Source organism: Narcine bancroftii, chromosome 4 (genome assembly GCF_036971445.1).
Source record: "Narcine bancroftii isolate sNarBan1 chromosome 4, sNarBan1.hap1, whole genome shotgun sequence".
Taxonomy (NCBI): domain Eukaryota; kingdom Metazoa; phylum Chordata; class Chondrichthyes; order Torpediniformes; family Narcinidae; genus Narcine; species Narcine bancroftii.
The window spans coordinates 69602635-69625557 of NC_091472.1; the positions used below are offsets into that span (position 1 = coordinate 69602635).

Sequence of the window (22923 nt, forward strand, 5' to 3'; positions counted from 1 at the left end):
TTTTAATATAAGCATGATTTACAGGATTTATGTATTTGACTTTATAATCATAATTTGCTTTATTTTTGCATCTAGACTATGATCTGGGAACCACTGCAAATCCCCCTTCTCAGGTGGTCTGTACCATTCCCACTGTTGTTGGACGAAGTGTGATTCCTCGTATAACATCTTCATGTAATCAGCCACTGCCAAATGGGACCAAGTTAAATCCTAGTCCAAACAGCTCAGCTTCAAAAAGACCTCATTCTCCTACATTGGAAGAATCTCCAAAACGGCTGAAAGACCTCCCATTGGTAAATATTTTAAGATGGATCAATATATCAATTTTAATACAAATATTCATTGTTTTATAAATCTGCACATAAAAATGTTATGGGAGAAAAAATGCTCTACATAGTTAATTAGATGATTTAAATTTCAATTATGTTTGCATCTTTACGCATGGCTTTTATCATTTATTTCCATGTGGTAATAAATGTGCAATGCTATATTTTTTGGATCCCATCCTTGGAGCTGCAGTATCAACGCTCATGATCTTACCATGATTTTTTAATTTAGTTCTTTTTTAATATTTAGATGATATTCTGGATTATTGATATTTTGTTTTCCTGTCCATGTAGATGTGTGCTATTGAGCCAAATGATTCTGTATTCAATCCACCTCATTCAAATGAAGAGGACGGACATAAAGATGGACAGGTAGTGGTAATTACAGCTGAAGGTTGATCACATTTCCCACTGGCTAATAAATAATAATTCAATTGCACCTACAATTGAATAATTTTACTTATGGAACAGGTGAATTATCAGTCAATGTATCTATTTATTTTAATTCTATGTGCATGTGTAAATTAAAATCCCTCAGCCAACATTTTATTTCAGAAATATTAGTCCATTATCTGTCTTGAATACTTGACAAATTTGGGACATGCTGGAAAAGGGTCTATTGACTCTACATGTGTTCTTCATGAAAGTGCAAGATGATACACTTTCAGTTAATTTTGTAGTCTGAACCACTGTGTTTATGATTTCAAAGTTTGAATATGCCTAGAGATTAATTCTTGGTGTAGTAAAATTATCAGCAAGAATTGAATGACATTTCTGTGCACTTTTCTCTTTGCCACTTTTTGCCCCTGGGAAGAGGATGTGCTGGTTGACTGTTTGAAAGCTGAGTTGAAACCCACCAAATAACTGGAGTACATAAGAGTACATCAGTAGATATTCAGCTCACTTAAAATGTCTTGTTTAACTCTTTGCAGTTTAGAATTAAAAATAATAAATGCATTAACATTTAAAAATTATAATTGGCAATTTTTTTCATATTGGGAATTTGAGGGCACTACACCCATCTGTCTCTGTGAAATTTATTTTGCTTCAATTGATTTAACTGTTTGTATGTAACAGGACAACCACGAAGAAGTGAAATCCATGCCCATTCCAACAATTGACACAAGATCACAGGTACTACCTATTAAATCTCTTTCTTCACAGGAACATTGATACTTCGAGTAAGGTCTGCATTCAAAACAAAATATTGCGGATTCTTACGGAAACTAAAAAAAAATTTTAATTAAAATTAAAATTCCTCTTGTATTTCTAGAATTCATTATTAAGTACAGTGTAACCTGTTTCTATCTGTCCTTGTTTTTGGTGCTGCTTTTCTTACAGAGACTACCCAGCAAGGAACTGCCAGATGTATCTTCTCCTGTACCCACGAGTAGCATACGAGTCATAAAAAATTCCATCAGACTAACCCTTAATCGGTAACAACACTGTCTTGTCAGGTAAATGTAATTCTTGAACCATTCTAGCATATCGTTTGAGTTTTGTGAACAGTTACCCTGAAATGAAAAAAGAAAACTGCTCTATTTATTGCCCTGACTTGGCGTTGAAGCCAAAAATTGGGTTGGCCAAGACTACTCTACTATACCTTGCAGAGCAGATGCAAGTAGGAAGACCAGAATTGTATGTTGGTTTCCACTTTAAGGCATTGTAGTGATTTGTCTCTGCTAGTTAACCAATGCCCATGAAATTGAGGCCTTAAATGAGAAAGGAAGGAAGAAAAATAAAGCCTTAAATAGGTGGAATAGTTTCTGGCTTCCTAGATCAGCAAGTGTCTCTGGACATGTTTCTTTGATGCCCTGAATCATGCATTGCATTCTTTGTGTGTAAATACTTGTGAACAGCCTTTTATTGAAAAATCAGTATTGCATTGACAGTTCTCTTCAGAAGGCTGGTGTAATTTTAATAACTGTAAAATAACAAAAATAATATTGTCCTGTGCATTTTTCCCTATGCCCCTTCCACTCTCCACACCCCATTCCCCTATACCCTGGTCCATGTTTTGTGTACATAACAAAAAAAACACAAAAAAAAAGTAGCCTATTTTAGTTCGTTGGTATTGGGTTTAGAGGTTAAAATCTTTGCAGTTGCAGAATTGCATCACTTCAGGAAACCATTTACAAACTGTTTTTTTGATTACTTCAAAATGCTAATCACTGTTTCAGTGGCTAAAACTGGACAGTGACAAGTCTGCTATTTCAAGTGTATGTGTATTTAGCACTACATTTAATTGCCCAAAGCAGAAAGAAAAAAATTAGTAATTGCCTAAAAATGTCTGCTTTTTTCTGCTGTAACTTACATTGTCGTTGTGATATACATTTTCCAGTGCACTCAGTTGATTGTTTTGTAGACCGAAAATCCATATGTATTTGAAAGAATATTTTTGTATTTACTGTATTAAAAAAAAGAGTAAATTTTTTTGGAAAACTTGGTATCTTTTGTGTATTGCTGATTTGGTATTGTGAAATTTATTATTGGAACTTAGCCTGGAGATTTCAACCTTTGTCTCCATTAACATTGCGAGTTTTGTTTTGAACTCTTTCCAATCCTCTTCACTTGGTTGAATTTGATGGCAATTTTTTTTTTAATGGAATACAAATTAGAAGTCTGTTTTGAGTCCAAACTGGGACAAGAGAACCAAATTTAAGTGTTGACTCTGAGAACCAGCTCGTTAGTAACAATGACTTTGGAATCTGTACCAAAACAACATTCATAGAAAACTACTCCAGTGACTTCATCTTGCAGGCCAATGCCAGAGCATGCAAAATGTTTCATTTACTGCACAACATACCATATTTATAGAGTAATCTAGTATCGAAGGAAATATTTTTATAAATACGACAACAATTCATAAAATCTCTTCATAATCAAGTAATGTACAAGATTATAGATAAGTAAGAAATCCCTTCTGGCAAGTTGGTCACTTGTAATGAAGTTGCATATTTATTTTCATCCTGACTGCTTCCCTTTTAATTACTCCGTTTCCCAAGACTTGAGAAATCCTCTAGCTGAAAAGAAACAAGTATTGCTGAATAGAAAAGATGCATGCTCTGCTTGTGGGCCTGAGGTAGCTGGCTGCAATTTGAATATAATTGCATTAATTACAGAGATCTATTATAAGATTAAGATGTAGGAATATAAGTAGGTCATTCGCCTGATCGAGTCCACTTCACTATTCCATCATTAGCTGATCCATTCCCTCACTCCGCCCCACTCTTGTGCCTTCTCCCCATAAACTTTCATACCTTGATATGCTAATCTCTTTATTTCAGGAATTAATCTTGTGATTCTTTTCTGAACCCTCTCCAATGCCAGCACACCTGTTCTTTTTTTAAAAAAAGGCCCAAAACTGTACCATATACTCCAAATGGGGATTGACCAGTGTCTTATAAAATCTCAACATCACATTCCTACTCTTGGATTCTTTTCCTCTAGATATTTGTGGCAACTTTGCATTTGCCGCCTTCATCACCAACTCATCCTGGAGGTTAACCTTTAGGGCAGTGGTTCTCAAAACTTTTTCTTTCCACTCTCATACCACTTTAAGTAATCCCTAAGCCATAGGTGCTCTGTGATTAGTAAGGGATTGCTTAAAGTGGTATGTGAGTGGAAAGAAAAAGAGTATCCTACACAGGGGCTCGTGAGTCACTTTTACACGGGGGCTTGTGAGTCTCTTTTACACTTCTGAATTTTCTCCCCCTCTAAATAAAGTTTGCACTTTCATTCCTTCTCTGACTGTATTGTATATAAATATGGTTATATATAAATGTTTTTAAAAGAGATTCTGGGGGTTTAGTGTAGGTGACTTCACAAACTGATACTTGCACTTCACATCTCATTTAAAATGCAAGAGCCTTGCTGAAGCCAGACATCCAGGCTTCTTGACTTTACAGAGACAGTGGAACTGGTTAGAAAGAATTTCAAAAGCAGGTGCAAATTGAAAAGTCCCTGCTCAAGTGCTGTTAAAGATCTTTCAAAGATTGAGTTTGGATCCTTGAGAGGGGTCCTGGTTTTGACAAGCAGAGCAAGGCAAGGACAAACAAGATTCTCCTCGGAGAGGGGGAGAGAGAAGTCTGTTCTACAGGAGCAGTTGAGCCTGCAACATGGCAAGCTGGCAGTCTTGTTGAAAACCCTAATTTTGAAGACTGGTTGTGAGTTCTGAGTTCAGCCTATTCAAAACCCTTGTAGTTCTTACAAGAAGAAATTGCTGGCTAGAGTGTTTCTCCTGAAATAAGGGAAACAAGAGGATCTCTGGTGACCTGGAAGAGGTTATCATTTGGAAAACCCATGATGGGGAAAGTTTCTTTGGCAAGGCACTGAAGTGATTCATTGGAGGAAATCAGTTTGTGTGTGTCCAACGAGCAACAAATATCTCTCAGAAACCAACAAGAACCTTCCTGAGAGGTAACCATTTAACTTTAACCACCAGAGCATGGTGGAGATTCATTAATGTCAAATTCTTTGCACAGTATGAGAATTACCTGATACCGGTTAACTGGAAAAGCGAATGATTGGACTGTGAATCAAAGAACTTACCTGAACATGTACACATTACATACACGTGTGCTTAGAATTAAAAGGGGGTTAAGTTAATAGTAATAAGTTAAAGTTTAATCCTGTTTTTATGCTTAAAGAAAATTAAAAGCAACTTCTGTTTAAGTAACCATGGTCTTTGTGAATTTCTAATTGCTGCTGGGTTTTGGAGTCCTCTGGGCTTGTAACAGTATACTTTTCAACATTGGGCAAAAAAGCAGTGAATGAAATTGCATTCTCCTAATTTATCTAAGTCTCTCTGCCCCTCCACCTATTTTTGTATCGTCTGCAAACTTGACAACAAAGCATTTAATATGCAATCCAAATCATTAACATACAATGTAAAAATAATGCCCCCAGTTTTGACCACTGATAACTGGTAGCCAACCAAAATAGGATTCTGATTTCCCACACTTTTCCTGCGATCAGCCAATGTTTACCCATGCTAGAATCTTTCCTGTAATTCCATAGGCTCTCATCTTGTTAAGAAGTCTCATGTCTAGCACCTTGTTAAATGCCTTTTGAAAATCCAAATGTTGAACATCCACTGAATGTCCTTTATCTAGCTGCCTCAAAAAAATTCTAATAGATTTGTCTGGCAAGATTTTTCCTAAATGAAACAATGCTGACTTTGGCCTCTCTTGTGCTCTTTCTAGTACTCCACAACTTCATCTTTGACAATTGTCTCTTAACTTCCCATCGACTAATGTTAAGCTAACATTATATAATTTCCTTTTTGCTGCTTCCCTTCCTCGCTTTTTAAACAGCAAAGTGATCTTTGTAATTTTCCAGTTATCTGGAACAATGCCAGAATCTATTGATTCTTGGAAGATCATAACTCATGCCTTCACAATCTCTATAGCTACTTATTTCAGAACCTGAGGGTGCAGCCCATCTGGTTCAGACTTATTTACCCTTAGAACTTTCAGCTTCCCAAATACCACCTCTCTGGTGATGGTGGCTGCACTTGCCTCTCTTCCCTGACATGCATGAAAGTCTGGTATATTCCCAATGTCTTCCATAGTGAAGACTGATGCAAAATACTTGTAAAATCCTCTGCTATCTCCTTATCTCCCATTACAATATCTCTTGCTTTTTCTATCAGTCCTGTATTTACTCTTGACTTTTTTAAAACTTTTAATATACTTAACAAATCTTTTAATATCCTATTGGATATTATTTGCTTGCTTTGTTTAAAATTTCCTCTTTTTTGTAATGACCTGAAAGTTTCCCAGTCCTTTAACTTCCCACTAATTTTTGCTTCCTTGTATGCCTTTTCTTTTGCTTTTACTTTGGCTTTGACTTCTCTTGTCAACTACATTTGTTACTTTTCCACTTAACTTTTTTTAATACACCTGTCCATCTTCCTTATTTCTTGCAGAAACCCCAGTCATTGCTGCTCTGCTGTCATCTCTGCTGGTGTGCCTAGGGTGAACTTTTTAAAAGTTCCTCTCTTGTACCTCTGTAGTCCCCTTTATTCCACTGGTATTCTGTCACCTTTAGTTTTAGTTTTCCTTCAAACTGCAGAGTAAAATCATCACTGCCTCCTAAGGGTTCCCTTATCTTCAGTTTCCTTATTAACTCTGGCTCATTACACAATGCTAAATCCAGAATTGCCATTTCCTTGGTCACTCAGCCACAAGCATTCCTTCTCTTTGGAACCAATACCAACCTGGTTTTCCCAATCAACCTGAATGTTGAAATCCCCCATGACTATTATAACATTGCCCTTTTTGCATGCTAAATCCTGACTATTGTTTGGAGATGTATATGCAACTCCCATCAGGGTATTTTTTCCCTTGCAGTTTCTTGCTCCTATCCATTGAGCTTCTAAATCTTCTGATCCAATTTTTTTTCTCTCCAAAGATTGAATTCAATTTTTAACCATCAGGACCATCCACTCTCTCTCTCTGCCAACCTTCCTCTCCCTCTAATACTCTAAGGATGTTTAGTACCCAGCTGCGGTCATCTTTCACCCAAGGTTCTGTAATGGCCACAATGTCATGCCTGCCAACTTCCAGCTGCACTGTAAGATCATCAGCTTTAGTTCTTGTACTGTATGCATTTAATTACAATACCTTCAATGCTATATTCATCACCCTTTTCAATTTTGTTTCCAAAGTGCTCCAAGTGAAATCCTAAGCTACTCACAATCTCACTACACAGTGTTCTACTTGTGCATCCTCTGTCCTCTTCACCATTCTTGTTCCCATCCCCCTGCCAATCTAGTTTAAACCCTCCCAAATTAATCTAGCAAACCAGGATATTAGTACCCCTTCAGTTCAGATTCAACCACTCCTTTTTGCACAGGTCATACCTTCGCCAGAAGAAATCCCAACGATCTATGAATCTGAAACTGTGCTCCCTGCACCAACTCTTCAGCCACAACTTGCTATTCCTGCACTCAGTGTCTTGTGGCACTGGTAGCAATCCAGCAATTTGCCATCCTTGATCCTGCTTTTTAGGTTTCTTCCTTACTCCCTATAATTCCCTCTTCAGGACCTCATCCCTTTTCCTATCTGTCATTGGTACCAAAATGGACCATGAAATCTAGTTGCAGACCCTCCTGCTTGAGAATGCTGTGGATGCGATCTGAGATGTGTCTGTCGCTGACACTTGGGAGGCAACATACCATCCAGTTATCTCAATCTCGTTGACAAACTCTCTGTTTCCCTCACTATCAATCCCCAATCACTATAACTCTCCTTTCCCCCATCCTTCCCTTCTGTGCTGAAGGGTAAGACTTTGTGCCAAACATCTAAACACTACAACTTGTCCCCAATAGTATCCAAAAGAGTATACAGTACAACTCCGATCATCCAAAATCTTCAGTTATCAAAAAAAAATTTGGGACCCAGAAGTGACATCTGTTTGGCCCCGGAAAATTTTTTTTGGATAATTTGAGGATTTCAGAAAGATCAGAAATCCTCATTTATCCAAAATATTTGAAGCCAAAATTATGTCATTGCACCTCTGAAAATTTTGAGATAATTGAGGATATCCAAAACAATCAGAAATCCTCCGTTATCCAAATTTTTTTTTGGAGTCGCATTGACATCACAGGTTGAAAGAAATGTTGAAAAGCCTCTGAGTAGAATTTTGAGGTTTTGGTGCTGGATTTATCTTATTTATTTTGTTCAGGTTGTTTTTTGGTGAGAATGAAACATTATTTAATGCTTTAATAGCCTTCCCTTGTAGTTGTTGTTTAAAGACGGTTACAAGTGAATTGCTGTTGCTACTGGGCTGTTTTTAAAAAATGACCAGTTATTCGAAAATATCGTTTATCTGAAATAGGCCTGGTCCTGACCATTTTGGATAATCAGTTGTACTATACTTATTGTAATATTAGTGACTTCATTTTCCTTTTAAAAACATGGCTAATTGAGAGATAAGCCACATAACCTTGACAGATTTTTCTATAACTTTAAAAAAAAAAAAATAACAAGAGTATATAATAAATGGTGAAACCAATTTAGTAGATGGCAAGCAACATACATGTTGATTATCTCTGGAAGCTCAGAACTCACAGAAAATCGCTAAATTGAAACACTTTCCAATTCAATTACAGTTAATCATGATGAAATCAGAATTGTGGTTAAAATTGCATTGTGAAACAATAAAACACCTTTATTTTTGAATTAAGATATTCTTACAGGTATGTCCATTGAGGTTCTGTGGATGGAAATTAGAAATGAGAAGGGGATGATCACTTTGGAATTGTACTATACGCCCCTCAATAATCAATGGGAATTCGGTATCACCTATCTGGACAGTTTGCAGATTGCTGGAATAGTGAATATTATCATCAGGACATCATACCTAAATTTTGACCTTTGATATTTTTAATTGTAAAATTTTAAATGCTTTTATTTCTACATAATTCAGCAATTGTGTTTGCACATCTGGAGAGTGAATTAGATATTCCATTGTGTTTTAGTCATTCTGACTTTAATAGTCTCCACCATATGATTTCAGGTCATGGGCCTTTTGCAGTTATTACTAAATGGGAAGGTACTCAAATATAGGTGTAGTGCTTTAGTTCATCCAAAGCATGGAAATGGACCGAAATAAGAAGTTTGTGTTGTACTGTTTTGAAATCTAGTCAAAATACTAAGCACTGATATTTTACTGTTTCTCAAACTGTTGAGATGTCATGAACATTAAATCTCCAACATTAATAATCCAGCTGGGAAGTTCCAAATGACTTGAATTTAAAATTTTGTTTGTTTACTGTAAATTATATATGACAAGTTACTTAGTTTTCAAGTGAGGATCTCCATATTTTAATTGGTCGAAATCAATGGCTTCACAGTGCATGGGATCACAAACAACTTGGATTTTTACTTTGTTAAACTTTACAAGCTATCCCTGAACACAACACAGGCAGTAAAAGACATTGTGAAAAGTAGAGATTTAAAATTTTGTATGAGTAAGCTCAATTAACAGTTTTATATAACCTGGTTCCATAAGTGGCGAGTTAATTGAATCTTAAGATATATGGTAATAATACAGAAGAACTTCATCTGATCCTGCGACTTGTATTCTGCTACATCACTGGATGGGACCTACACAGTTGGAGTCTTCAGTTGCTCTTAATAGTTTACATTGTAACATTTTTGCAGTTCCATTGGCTCAAGGCTTGCAGAATCATGAAAAGAATTAGGCAACTAGTGAATGCCTTGCTCTTGAGTGCAAAGGAATGATTCACAACTGTTGATGGAGACAGGATTGTGACTTTAATGTCAGAAAAATGGTTGGATCTGCTGCAAAATTACATAGGAAATGTTTTTAATAGCAGTAGGAAATTTTGCATCAGTTAGCATGCAGCCTGAGCAAAATGTCTTTTTTCAAAGTACAGGATTATGTGCAGATGAATATTCTGACTTTAAGAGTGCAGTAACAAATCAGTTTTCTGAGAGAGACTTGAGCAAAGTATCTGGGTACCACTTTCCTCAACTATGGATGTTCTTAAACTATGGTTGTACTTGCTGTACTTCATCTCCACCTTTTTCCGCCCAAAACAAGATTATGCCTTCCATTTGGAATTTTCAGCATCTCTTAAAAGATGCGAGTGGAAGAGTAATGATTTTTATTCTGTAGGATAATATAGAACTTTCATTCTTCCATCACTATTAATGTTCACTTCCTTTACCACCTTTCCATGCAATTGTCAGAGGCACTTACCAGTCATTGCCTTCTCCCCTCCAGGGACCCCTTTTCAGATGAAGTAGCTTTTAATTTGTGCAACTTCCAATCATATTACTAACCCTAAGAGCACTGGTGATCTTTGCAAAACCAAAATGTGTTCATTCAGCTGGAGATGCTGATCTTGCAGTTGCCCTTTGTTTTAATTCTCATTCTCACTCAACTGCCTGTATCCTCCTGTACTATACTGACAAAGCACAATGAAAGTTTAAGAAACAAAAATTCACCTTCCAGCCAGCCACATTACAAACTGCGAAATCCAACTCTAAATTCAACTTTTTCAAATTATCAATCATTATAATCATTTGAATCGAACATTTAGCTTTTTTCTCCCTCCTGTACATCTTTTTCTTCCTCTCCACATCTATCATCATTCCTTGATGTTTGCTATCCCTTTATCAGCAAACTCCAGCAATCTCTGCCCTGGCTCGGCAATGTGTTTTACTTCAAACTTTTTGCAGTTTAGATAAAAGAATATCACATGGTAGTTCCTTTGGAGCTTCATTCAGCTTCAAAGCTTAAACAGGAAGCATAAAGTGCATCACACTAACCTGGAAAAGCAGAAACTAGCCTTCTCGGTATTAGCTGTTGATATATTCTTATTGCAGTTCACAGCAAATATTTACAGAGCAATTCACATGGAATTAAAGAAAAGGTTTTTTTTTAATCTGGTGTGCAAAAATTAGTCTTAGTCATAAAAGAAATGGAAAAGCAATTAAAAAAAAAAAACCTAAAAATAAACTTCAGGACCAAAATACTGCAGATGGTGGAAATATGAAATAAAACAAAACTTCGAGTTCTAGTACCACCTTCATACAACAAAAATCTGCAAGCAGTACTAAAAGAAAAACTAGTAGATGCTGGAAATCTAACATTGAAAACAAAATGTTGGGGGTAGGTAAAGGTGAGAAAAATAGAGATGCCATTGATGTGGAAATTATTCAAATGATGTTGATGCCATTCTGGAAAGGGTGATGAAAGTATGTTAAGCATAGTTTATATGCTGGAGTAAAGCATATCATGCACACTGCAGTATGCTAAATTAGGAGAAATGCATTGTAAAGACTTCAGGCTCCTGGATGGTGGAAAATAGAGGAATTTTGAAAGGAAAGGATGCATTTCATTGAAAGTGGCAAAAATGACTTGGATACATATTAAAATGATTGGTGTGGTGGATTAGGATCCTGTCCTTGCTGTGGTTGGGAGAGGTACTGATACCAAAAGTATATAGAATGAAGTGGATGTAATTGAGAGTTTGGCCTATGATGTAAGGGAAACCATGTTTAAGGGAAAAGACCACTTTGTTTTCGAAGTACTGATGTGGAAAGTTGTATTCAGAGGAGAGACAATGAAACTGGAAAAACTGGGGGGAGTGGAGTGGTGCTCTTTGAGGAAGCAGGATGGGTAGAGGTGTAGGCAAGATAGCTGTGGAAATCTGCAGACTTGTCATAATATTTGTCTATAATATGTCCCTTGAAATTGAGCAAAAGATAGTGAGAAAATGTAGGATGTGAACCACAGGATAATGAGAGCAAGGTGAAAAGTGGCCACAAAGATTAAAATGCTTGGGTTCTGCATGTGTTAGGGCTTGAATGTACAGGAAAAGAGACCTTCTTTCTTACCTGCATAGCAATATTTCAAGGACTGTTTCATATCCTGCAAAAAAGAAAAGGGGCCTCCTTTCTTTGACATTCATGTCTGATCTTGTATAGAGTTCCAACTTCTGTGCGGTTGGTTGGGGGGTGGGGGGTTGGGGGGAGAGAGAGAGAGGAGTTAAATAGGGATATTGATGAGGGCGCAGTTATAATGAAATAAATGGGAAAAATATGAAGAGTGGAATTGCACTGAAACACGATTCAAATGATTATAATTGATAAACACGAGTTGAATTGGATAACTAATTTCACAACTGTTGTATCTTTAGCTGTAGTGGATAATTTGACTTGTGGCACCTGTGCTTTTGGTTTTATTTAAGTGATGAATGTGATAAAGAACATTTAAACAAAACAAACTAAGGACCACAAATTGGTACAGGTCATGTACTCCTGGAACTCAGTCCTATTATGTCCACTCAGTTTCTAATGAGCATTTTCTAGCCTCCATTTCTTTCTGATCCCATTACCACAGGACATGATGTTACTGGAGCAAGAATGTATGGTGAATGGCAGTAAAATTGAATCACAATTGTAATCCTATTCTGCTACATGGTTAATTTTGTGACTGACACTAAAATGCAAATCTATCTGATATGTTTAGCATTTGTTATATCTATTATGAAATGTATATTAAATCAATTTACCAATTATTATAAATAGTCCAGCCAGGCAAGGTAAGATAATTGAATGTGGAAGTTCAAAGGAATCATGGAATACATGTTCATAAATTGTCAAGGTGGCAGGATAGATCAATCATAAGGTATATAACTGCCTGCTTTTATTAGTTGAAGCGCTGAATACAAGAACAGGGAGGTCATCCTGGTAATATCTACAATGTGAGTTATATCACAGTTAGAGTGTTCTGAGTTCCAGATCTGAAACATTAATTTGTTCTCCTTCCACAGATGCTGCCTGACCTGCTGAGTGTTCTAGAGAGGGTGCATGTACAGGAGATCAATGGAAAAAAAGTTGCTGATTCTTGAATTTTGTAGCAATGAGAATTGTGCTTTCTTTAGAAACGTTTGGATTGAATGAGCATAGATTTAAAGTAATTGGATAAAAAAATGAAGGAGATGAGGAAGCTGGGAGAGATTTAGAACTTGCTATTTGAAAGAGTGGTGGAGGCCAAAACTTGGAATTTATGAATTTTAAATGTAGACAGCATGAGTCCACGCTGCCCAATTAACCTACAACCCTGGTACATTTAAAAAGGAGGGAGGAAAACCTACTGAGACACAGGGAGAAAGTACAAATTCCTTACAGACAACATGAGATTCAAACCCTGGTCCCAATCGCTGGTAGTGTTACAGCATTATGCTATCCACTCTGTTAACTGTGCCACTCAAATACCTCAGGGCTACAAGTCGTGGACACTGGTATAGGGCTGCTGTCATTTTGACCAGCAGAGACTGGGAGGGCTGATTGTGTGCCCTTTTTTCCTATTGTGCATCAGTTAACAACAGATTACCCTAGTCTGTCAAATTCACATCTGTTTGTTCAATTGGAGAATCCCACTGCATCTCCTTGGAATCTACTGGGGATTTCTTGCACTCGTGATATGGCACCCTGAGTACCAATTTTGTGCTGTTGCCCTTGATTCCTCGACGTCCCACTACTTACTTTCTTTCACTCTTCAAGTTCTTTGTGGTTGGGATCCCAGAGTTTCAAGCTTTTCACTATTTTATATTTATACATTTTTGTATGAAAATCTATTTCAAATCTCATCAGAGAATTAACATGTTTGACTAATTGACTGAAGTTCTTTGAACAAGAAACTTGCTGGGTGTAAACAAGTGGACCAGAAAGTGTTAGATTATTACGCAAAATAAAATCTCTTGGCATGGGTTCTTTTGGATAGATTAGCTGACCATTAGAAATTAAATATTGATTTTTTTTCTAGTTGTTCAGACGGAAGATGGTGTGCGACAGTTATCAGTGCTGGTACCTTTATTTTTTATAATCAGGACATTTACAAGCTGTTCAGTGAGATTACGAATATAGATCCATGGAAACATCTGATTTAAAAATGATCCCAGTCTTCATACACAAGACATACTGGAATAAATATGAACTAATGGAATTCTCACTTGTTTGCAAAATACTGTATTTGAAGTTTTTAGGCTAAAGTGTCTTGGTAAAGCCAATAGAATTAATGCTAGCAATTTTTTATTTTTGTAAGCATCAAAAATGTTTAAATTAACTCTAGAGAGTACCAACAATCCCAAACTGCTGTGATCCATTTATTTTTGAAACAGTTTAAAATTGTTTTGAATAAAGCTAATTATGAAACATTTAAGACTATTTTCATATTCAGGCCATGAAGGTGCAAAACCAGATTCATCCATGCCTGGTCTTTACCATTCCCTCCAACCTTCCCCTTGCAGAGAAATAAAACAGCATTTTTGTGTTTTTACTTTATCTACTGTCATGTTTGTTTGCTGCAATGCCTAGTGCTACTTGATAATGGGTAGGCATCAAAGGTCTACTTGGACTTCCATGAAGCTTTTTACAAGATCCCATCAAGAGCAAAATGACTAATTGCCTCCAAATTTTGGAGGGCTGTTTTTTTTTGTGTGATTGGAAGGCTGTGATCAATGGAATTAGTGTTGAGACCCTTGCTATTTGTTACATGCATTAATGGTCAATATGAAAGTATGAGGTGTAATTAGCAAGTTGGCAGATGGCATGAAAATTGGGCGAATTGGTAAAAGGATGATGATCATTTGTTAAGATGTTCAGGATAATCACAAATGTAATTAAATCCTTTGGGAGGACGAACAAGAGTAGGACATGCATAACAAATAGTAAAGCCTGAGACAGTAGTGAGGAGCAGAGGATTCTCAGTGTACTAGTCTCAAGATTCCTGAAGGTGGCAGTGCAGCTAGGAAAGATTGTGAAGAAGGCTTATTTAACTGGGCCATGGAATACAAGAGCAGAAAGATTATGGTATCACTTTGTAAAATGTTGGTTAGCCCACAGCTGAAATATTGTGCAGTGTTCCAATCACTGTGCTATAGGAAAGAGGCACAGGTGCAACAAGATTTGTACCTCCAGGTTAAGGAAGAGCTGCTATCCCTCAATCATGAGACTTTAGAGTAGCAGATTCATTCAGAGACATATTAAGTTGTTTACATTTCTTTCCTCTTCAGTATAGTCACCAGTAATTAGAAATTCTGCTTAGTCTACAGGGAAAAGAATCTCAGGGTTTTCTGTGATGTCAATAAATTTGAACTTTTGGAATTTCCGAATTACACTGGAGAGGATACTTGCCTTTGGAGCATTTCACTTTTGAGTTTGTTTTTTTTTGAGCAAAGATGGCAGGATCAGTATAAAGTTGGCCAGGGATAGTCAGCATAGCTTTATTGGGAGATCTTGTCTGACTAACTTCAGTTTAAAAATGTAACTAAATGTATCAATTAAGGGAATGTGTCTGGATTTTAGAACTGCATTTGACATGATCCCAAGTGGAAGGCTTGTTGAAAAGATTAGAGCCAGTGGGATCCAAGCAGGAGACAGATGTTGAAGGGTTGCTTCTGTCATTTGAAGCTGTGACCTTTGGTGTATAACTGGGATCAGTACTGGAATTCTTAGTATCTGTTAGATAAACAACTTGGATGCATTAGTTGGTTTTCATATGTCACAAAAATTGTGGATTGGAAAAGAAGAATATCAGGATATATAAAGAAAATTATCAGATTGTAAATTTGGTCAGAACAATCGCAAATGGAGTATAACTACACTTTGGGAGGTAAAGTAAAGGTGGAAAATACACAATATACAATATATTGTAGGCCTCTGGGCAGTTTAGAGGAGCCTTGGTATAAAAAGGTCATTTGATGTGGAAGTTCAGGTATGTGGGGGGTTTAAAAAAAAAAGTTGTGTTAGCATTCATTAGCCAATAAATGAAACTTGAGAACAGGGAGGTTATGCTTCAACTGTATAAAACATCGATGAGGCCACATCTCAGGATGCTGCCTGGGGTGGAGAATCAACATTGTGAAGTCTGAATAGACGTTTGTTTTCCTTGGAGCAGAAGAGGCCAAAGGGTGGATGTCATGGTTAGCATAGCTGTTCGTCCAATGCCATTACAGCACCAGCGATCCAGGATTGAATCTGGCACTTCTAATCTTGAGCGGATCAGCTCCCATGCCATGTTGTGATGAACCCAGCAAGTGTGCTTTCAATTGTGCCCCTATAGAAGTTGGAGGGAGAAGGGGAGCATGCTGAACTTCCTAGGGTTTCTAAGAAAGTAACGGAGTCAGTGCAATTTTTTGACCATTAGGTCATTGGAGATATTCCCAAGAACTTGAAGTGAGCTGCTCTTTTGATTTTGGTGTCATTAGTGTGCATAGGATTGTGAACCCTGTTTGTTTCCTGAAGTCGATGATCATCTCCATTTTTTTTTGTTGAGAGGTTATCTTAGCACCATGCCACTTGGCTTTCAATTGTTTTTTCCCTGCATTCTGTCTCATCATTATTTGATACCCAGCCCATATTTTTTTGTGTGTGGGGGTGGGGGGGTGGTTTGTTTAATTTAGGCATGCAGGAGGCATTGCAGCAAACAAACATAATAGGCCCTTCTGGCCCATGAGCCTGTGCCACCTAAATGCTCCATACATTTTGAAGGTTGAGAGGAAATCCATTCAGGTACACGGAGAATGTAAAAACTCCTTACAGCCAGTGCTAGATATGGACATGGGATGCTGATGCAGTGATAGCATTGGGCCTAACTGCTGCACTATCCTGTGGTGTCAACAAATTTGAAAATGGAGTTGGAATATTATTTAGCTGTTCAGTCATGGGAGAATAACAAGGGACTGAGGAGGGTCAGTGTTTGTTACCCATCTTTGCTGATTGCAATCTAAAGTCTGACAGGAAGTCAAATATCCAGTTGTAGAGTGGAGACTAGAAGTTCAAGAATGAGTTTGCTTGGGATGATGGTACTGACGGTACCAACCACTGTTGTCAGTGGTCAGCCAAAGGTGTCCTTGATGTCCAGGTGTTCTAGAACTGAGTGGAGAACCAAGGAGATGGTGTCTGCTGTGTATCTGCTTGGCTAGTAGGCTAATTTAAGTGGGTTGATGTTGCCTGACAGGCTGGAGTTGATGTGAACCATGATCAGCCTCTCAAAACACTTTGCAAGTCAAAGCCACTGGTTGATGGTCATTAGGCCCATTATTATGCTTTTCTTCCCAACTGGAATAATGTTGAGCATCTTGAGCCATGTGGGGATTAAAGATGTTTGTGAATATGTTCACTAGTTGATTTGCGCAGATGCTCAGACTATGTACCTGATAACCAGTAAGTCCAGTCACATTTCTGTTGGTTCACCTGCTAGAAGCCTGCCCTGACTTCAGCAGCAGTAACCATGGGTGTGACATTGTAGTTGTTGATGCGGATGTTACCTCCCCGTGCGAAGCCAATATCGAACATGTTTAACTCATCAGGGAGTGTTTCACTCTTGTATTCTGAGCTGTGTTTATGAGCCCAGAGGACCCCAAAACCCAGCAGCAATAGATATTCACCAAGACAAATGGTTACTTAAACAAAAATTGCTTTTAATTATCTTTAAAAATGAAAATAGAATCAAACTTTAACTTATCGCTATTAACTTACTTAACCCCCTTCTAATTCTAAGCACACGTGTATGTAATGTGTGTGTAAGTTCAGAAAAGTTCTTTGGTTCACAGTCCAATCTTACTTCTCATTCCTCCAAGTTCACTGGTTGCAGACAATTCTAATACTGTGCACAGAATTAACATTTATAAAGTTTACCAGGCTTTGGTGCTTGAAAAGTAAACTATTACCGCTCAGGAAGATTTTTGTCGGTTTTCAAAGAGAGATTTGTTGTTCCAGGATATCCACAACTGATGTACTTCCATCAGCCACTGCATTGCCTTGCTGATGAAAATTACCCTGTCAGGGTTCTCCAGATGATAACCTCTTTCTTTCAGTTCTTTTTTTTGTTTCACTTATTCCAAGTGAAACATTAGATAGCCAGTCCTCTTGCATGAACCACAAGGACTTTGGCCAGGCCATCTTACAAATGGACTTACCATAAGCTTGCCAGCTTGTCCTGTTCCAGTCCCAGCTGCTGGCTGTAATACTGCAGAACTTCTCTTCCCCCTGGGAGAGACAAGCCTGTTTGGCACTCTCTTCTTTCAAAACCACATGACCCTCTTCCAGACAGAGGCAGCTCCGACATGCTCTTGCATCTGTTGCCTTTTGTAAACAACAATCCATTAGTGGACTCTTGAGTACTCTTCAAAGCTCTTGCAAAAGCTCTGAGGCCCTGATATGTCTAGCATGGAGCAGAGCTCCAATATTTTAAATAAGATCTGTTTTAAAGTTTTGGTATGTAACCTACTCTAACAAACCTTTCCCAATTTATCTCCCAAAGACATATCTATATACTCTGTCACAGCTGCTTGTCTAGCAGTGGTGGATACAATTAACAGAAATTAATACTGCACTTGTATAACTCCAAGGTATTGAAGACTGTGGTTCAAATGCTGGTCAACCGGATTATTAGAAGTGGACATAGTCAAAGTGATTGGAAGGGCTTGTTTCTCTGCTGGTTGACTCAGACAAGTATATCCTTACGAGTAGGTGAAGGATGGCAATGAGAGTAGTATTTTATTTCCAATAGATTTCACTTTGTGTAACATTAGAAATGTAGGTATTCTGTTTTTTTCTAGAATAGCAAATATTTTAAAAGTGAGAGGAGCGTGATGTGTTAAGCAAAAGAAATAACTTTTTGCCAAAGATTATTTTGTTTGGTTTGCAACTGCATCTTAAACATGCTAGTCAAATATATTCAGTTGCGTGTGGATAACCTGGATATGAATTTTAGTTATCTTAAAATAAAAATATATATCAACGTTCATCTTATTGTCACATAATACATTAAAAATGTAACAAACTTTTGCCTGTCATAAGATATTGAGGTTAAATAAACACAGGGGTGGACAAGCTAAGATGATGCCCAGTGACTACGTCCACTACTTGGTGATATTCAACCAATTTGTAGACACTTTGACTGATTTTTGGGAGGGTAACCCCAAATCCTGCCCATGTGCATGGATGACATCACTGCATTTGACAGGAGCTTGACATGGAATGAAGAGTGACATTTCAACAGTATTTATTTTGGCACAGGAAGTATCCCAATAAAGAATTTAGCTGAGAAATGACAATCAAGGAAGAGGTGTGAATAAAATGTTCAAATATTTTGGCTACATTTTTCCTCTTTATTGCCTGAAATATCTCTGCCTTGGTCATTGGGTAAATTATTGTATGTCTAAATGTATCCAATTCACCTCACTTCCTCACACCAGAAGCCACAGACAGCCTGTGGAGAACCAGGTCTTGGCGAAGCTGGGCTGCCAAAGCAAGTGTCGCTCCCCTTCGAGCAGTGTGGCAAGCAATGTTGCAGGCTGGCCATCAGAAGGTGACCGGCTCAGCCAATTACAAGCCACTACCTCCCACATCGGCACCTCTTGACGAGAAACAGTAAGTTGACTCTCCAGTCCAGATTATTCAGTATATTCTAATGAAATCTATATTAATCTAGCAGGAATAATGTGCCCACATGTTTCCATCAGGGAGGAAACATTAAATATAGAACATTACAACACATTACAGGCCCTTTGGCCTTCGGTGTTATACCGACTCTCGGTACATGTTCTGATTTTGGGGGGGGGAGAACAACCCTTCCTAACCCTCAATTTTTTTCTTTCATCCATATGACTGTTTAAGTCTCTTAGACGCTCAGTTGTTTGCTGCACCAAGACTTGGCTAACTGAACACCACTATCTGACCAGACGGTTTCCCAATTCTTAGACTGGATCAGAACTCGAACTGTGGAAAAGGGAGAGATTTTAGATTTATTATCAGTACAAAAATGACATCACATACAACTCTGAGATTCCTTTTTTCCTGTGGTCGTGGCAAAATTATCACTAATTATAGTGCAACAATTTCAAAATATAATGGAAAAAATATGTAAAATAAAAGAATGGTAAACATAAAAAATGTAAACAAATTGTGCAATATAGTGAGAACAAAGGAAAATCAATAAAGTGCACAAGTAAGAGTCCTTAAATGAGTCCCTGATTGAGTTTGTTGTTGAGGAGTCTGATGGTGGAGGGGTAGCAGCTGTTCCTGAACCTAGTGGTGTGAGTCTTGTGACACCTATCCTTTTTCCTGATGGGAGCAATGGGAACAGTGTGTGCTGGGTGGTGTGGGTCTTTGATGATTTCTGCTTCCCTCCAATAGCAGTGTTCCCTATAGATATGTTCTGGGTTCTGTCCACTTCCTTTTGGGGGGCTTTACATTCTGGTATTGGTGTTAGCACACTTTCTGCCATACCCCTGTAGAAATTTGCCAGGATTTTTGATGTCATACAAAACCTCCGGAAACTCCTGAGGAAGTATAAGTGTTGATGTGCTTTCTTCACAATGTTATTGGTGTGTTGTGTCAGGAAAGATCATCTGAGATAATGACTCCCAAGAACTTATTTGCTCACCCTCTTGACCTCTGATTTCTCTCCTGAAGTCAACAATCAGCTCCTTTGTTTTGGTGACATTGAGTGCACCATTCAGCCAAGTTTTCAATCTCCATCCTGTAGGCTGACTCACCCCCTTCCTTTATACAACCCACTAGCATGACATCATCAACAAATATGTACATGATGATGTTCTCATTGAGCTACACAGTTGTAGGTGTAAGGTGAGTAGAGCAGGGGGCTTAGACAATAAGTGAGGGGTAGGCCATTCAGCCCTTTGAGCCAGCGCCGCTATTCACTGTGATCATGGCTGATCATCCAGTCAATATTCCGTTCCTGGTTTCTCCCCGTATCCCTTGACTCTGCTATCTTTAAAAGCTCCATCTAACTCTTTCTTGAAAGCATCCAGAGTATTGGCCTCCACTGCCTTCTGAGTCAGAGCATTCCACAGTATTTCCTCAACTCTGTTGTAAATGGCCTACCCCTTAATCTTAAACTGTGGCCTCTGGTTCTGGATTCCTCCAACATTGGAAACGTTTCCTGGCTCTTGCATGTCCAATCTCTTAATAATCATAAGTTTCAATCAGATATCACCTTATTCTTCTAAATTCCAGTGTATACAAGCTCAGTCACTCCAATCTTTCAATGTATGACAGTCCCAACATCCTGGGAATTAACTTCATGAACCTACACTGCACTCCCACAATAGCAAAAATGTCCTCAAACTTGGAGACCAAAACTGCACACAATACTCCAGCTGTGGTCTTGCCAGGGCCCTGCACAACTGCAGTAGGATGTCTTTGCTCTTATTCTCAACTCCCCTTGTTATGAAGGCCAACGTGCCATTAGCTTTCTTCACTGCCTGTTCTACCTGTATGCTTACTTTCAGTGACCAATGAACAGGGACATCTAGATCTCATTGTACTTCCCTTTTCCTTAACTTGACACCATTCAAACAGTAATCTGTCTTCCTGTTCTTGCCACGATAGTGGATAACCTCACATTTATCCACATTAAACTGCATCTGACTCTCACCCAACCTGTCCAAGTCACCCTGTGTTTCCATAATATCCTCCTTACATTTCACACTGCCACTCAGCTTTGTGTCAACTGCAAATTTACAAACCAAATTTTAATCCCTTCATCTAAATCATTAATGAATATTGCAAATAGCTGCGGGCCCAGCACCGAGCCTTGCGGAACCCCACGAGTCACTACTTGCCATTCTGAAAAGGACCTGTTAATCCCTAGTCTGTTTCTACCAATCAATTTTTTTTATCCATATCAGTACCTGACCTCCCACCCCATCCTATACCATGTGCTCTAATTTTGCCCACTAATCTATGTGGGACCTTATCAAAGGTTCTCTGAAAGTCCAGGTACACTACATCTACTGGTTCTGTTTTGGACACTTATTTCACCACTGCTGCCAACAAGGAAGTGCCTTCTGGACAGACAGTCCCACATGTGGAAGAGGCTGTCACATTGGCCAACCGCCACAGCCATTAAAGACAGTTGTCCATGAGTTTCCCTGAAACGTGCAGGGTGGGCGGCATTCACGGGCCTCAACTCCCCATCATTGGTGATAGTAACAGTCCTGTTGGTCGGGAGCTCCTCTTACCTTTTTGTTTGCTGTTGCCGGCTGTGTGAAGGGCCTAGTGATCTGCTCCAACGAGGTGCCATTTTCTTTCTTCGCTCTCCGGAAATGTCTGCCCGGGCTGCGACTTTCCTGGGGTCACTGAAGTCCTCATCAGCAAGCAAGAGCCAGATATCCTTGGGCAGCTGCTCCAGGAAAATCTGCTCGAAGAACAGGCAAGGCCTATGTAAGGGCGAGCATTTCCCTCATGAGGGCAGATAGGACCCTGTCCCCAAATCTGTCTATATGCAACTTATTGAGGGCATCGTATTTGCCTTGCTCTGGAGGCTGCCACAGGAAGTTGTCGACCCTTGCTGCCATGTCCTGATCAAGTGAGCTCAGCACATAATAGTAACATGTTGTTGGCGGTGGTCTGCCTGAGGTGAAACTGGGCTTGTTCGAACCACGTGTGGCTGCAACACCAAGAAAATGTCAACGTCAAGAAAACCAGGTGATGAAATGCCAGGTCTGTCATCTTGGGGTCTAACTGTGGTTGGACCTGCAGGGGTCACCAATGTAGCGTGTGTGCCACCACGAAGTGAGAAAAGAATGATACACACCCACGAAGTCGAAGACTGGTTTATTGCACTGGCAGCTCTGCTTACATTTTCTCCCGGCTGCTGAGGACAGAAGTGATGTCACAGCAGCACTGTCCTTGGATTTGTCAGCGTTCCCGCCATTTCCTACCATGCTGGTTGTCACATGGGATGAAGGTCATTGGCCCCTGCAGGGTCTGCACAGTAGCCATGGTCATTGGCCATCTTGATTACCAGATTGCGTCCCGGGAATAACATAATTTTCTGCTATTTTCAAATAAGAGCATATTTAAGAATTAAATTGGGCCCAACAGTGTTGTTACCAAATTGTGGTGATTTAGAGACACTGATTCGAAAGGGAAATACAAAGGACTTCAGCAATGTATCTCTTACTTCAAGTGGGAACTCCCAAACAGAGTGTTAATAAGTCCAGGCAGAGATGGGAATCAGACTGAATTGTAAGAAGTGGCGAACAAACCTGGTCTGAACTGTCAGGAGCGTATGACTAATA

The 22923-nt window shown here is 38.7% G+C and overlaps 2 protein-coding genes across 3 annotated transcripts in view; both read left to right on the plus strand.

Annotated features, from left to right (window-relative positions):
- LOC138760657 (poly(A) polymerase gamma-like) overlaps positions 1-13988 on the plus strand; it is a 42728-nt gene extending 28740 nt beyond the window's left edge. The window contains exons 20-24 of one of the 2 annotated variants that reach the window (XM_069931512.1): positions 76-293; positions 621-698; positions 1404-1460; positions 1668-1783; positions 12640-13988. In XM_069931512.1, the coding sequence (XP_069787613.1) occupies positions 76-293; positions 621-698; positions 1404-1460; positions 1668-1766 (452 nt within the window). In that variant the 3' untranslated portion in view covers positions 1767-1783; positions 12640-13988. Of the gene's footprint in view, positions 1-75; positions 294-620; positions 699-1403; positions 1461-1667; positions 2744-12639 lie in introns of those variants that run through there. The other variant, XM_069931511.1, reaches the window with a different exon arrangement.
- A 5145-nt stretch (positions 13989-19133) lies between these two features.
- rel (v-rel avian reticuloendotheliosis viral oncogene homolog) overlaps positions 19134-22923 on the plus strand; it is a 109456-nt gene continuing 105666 nt past the window's right edge. The window contains exon 1 of the mRNA XM_069931514.1: positions 19134-19246. Coding sequence (XP_069787615.1) covers position 19246 — 1 coding nt within the window. The 5' untranslated portion in view covers positions 19134-19245. The remainder of the gene's footprint in view (positions 19247-22923) is intronic.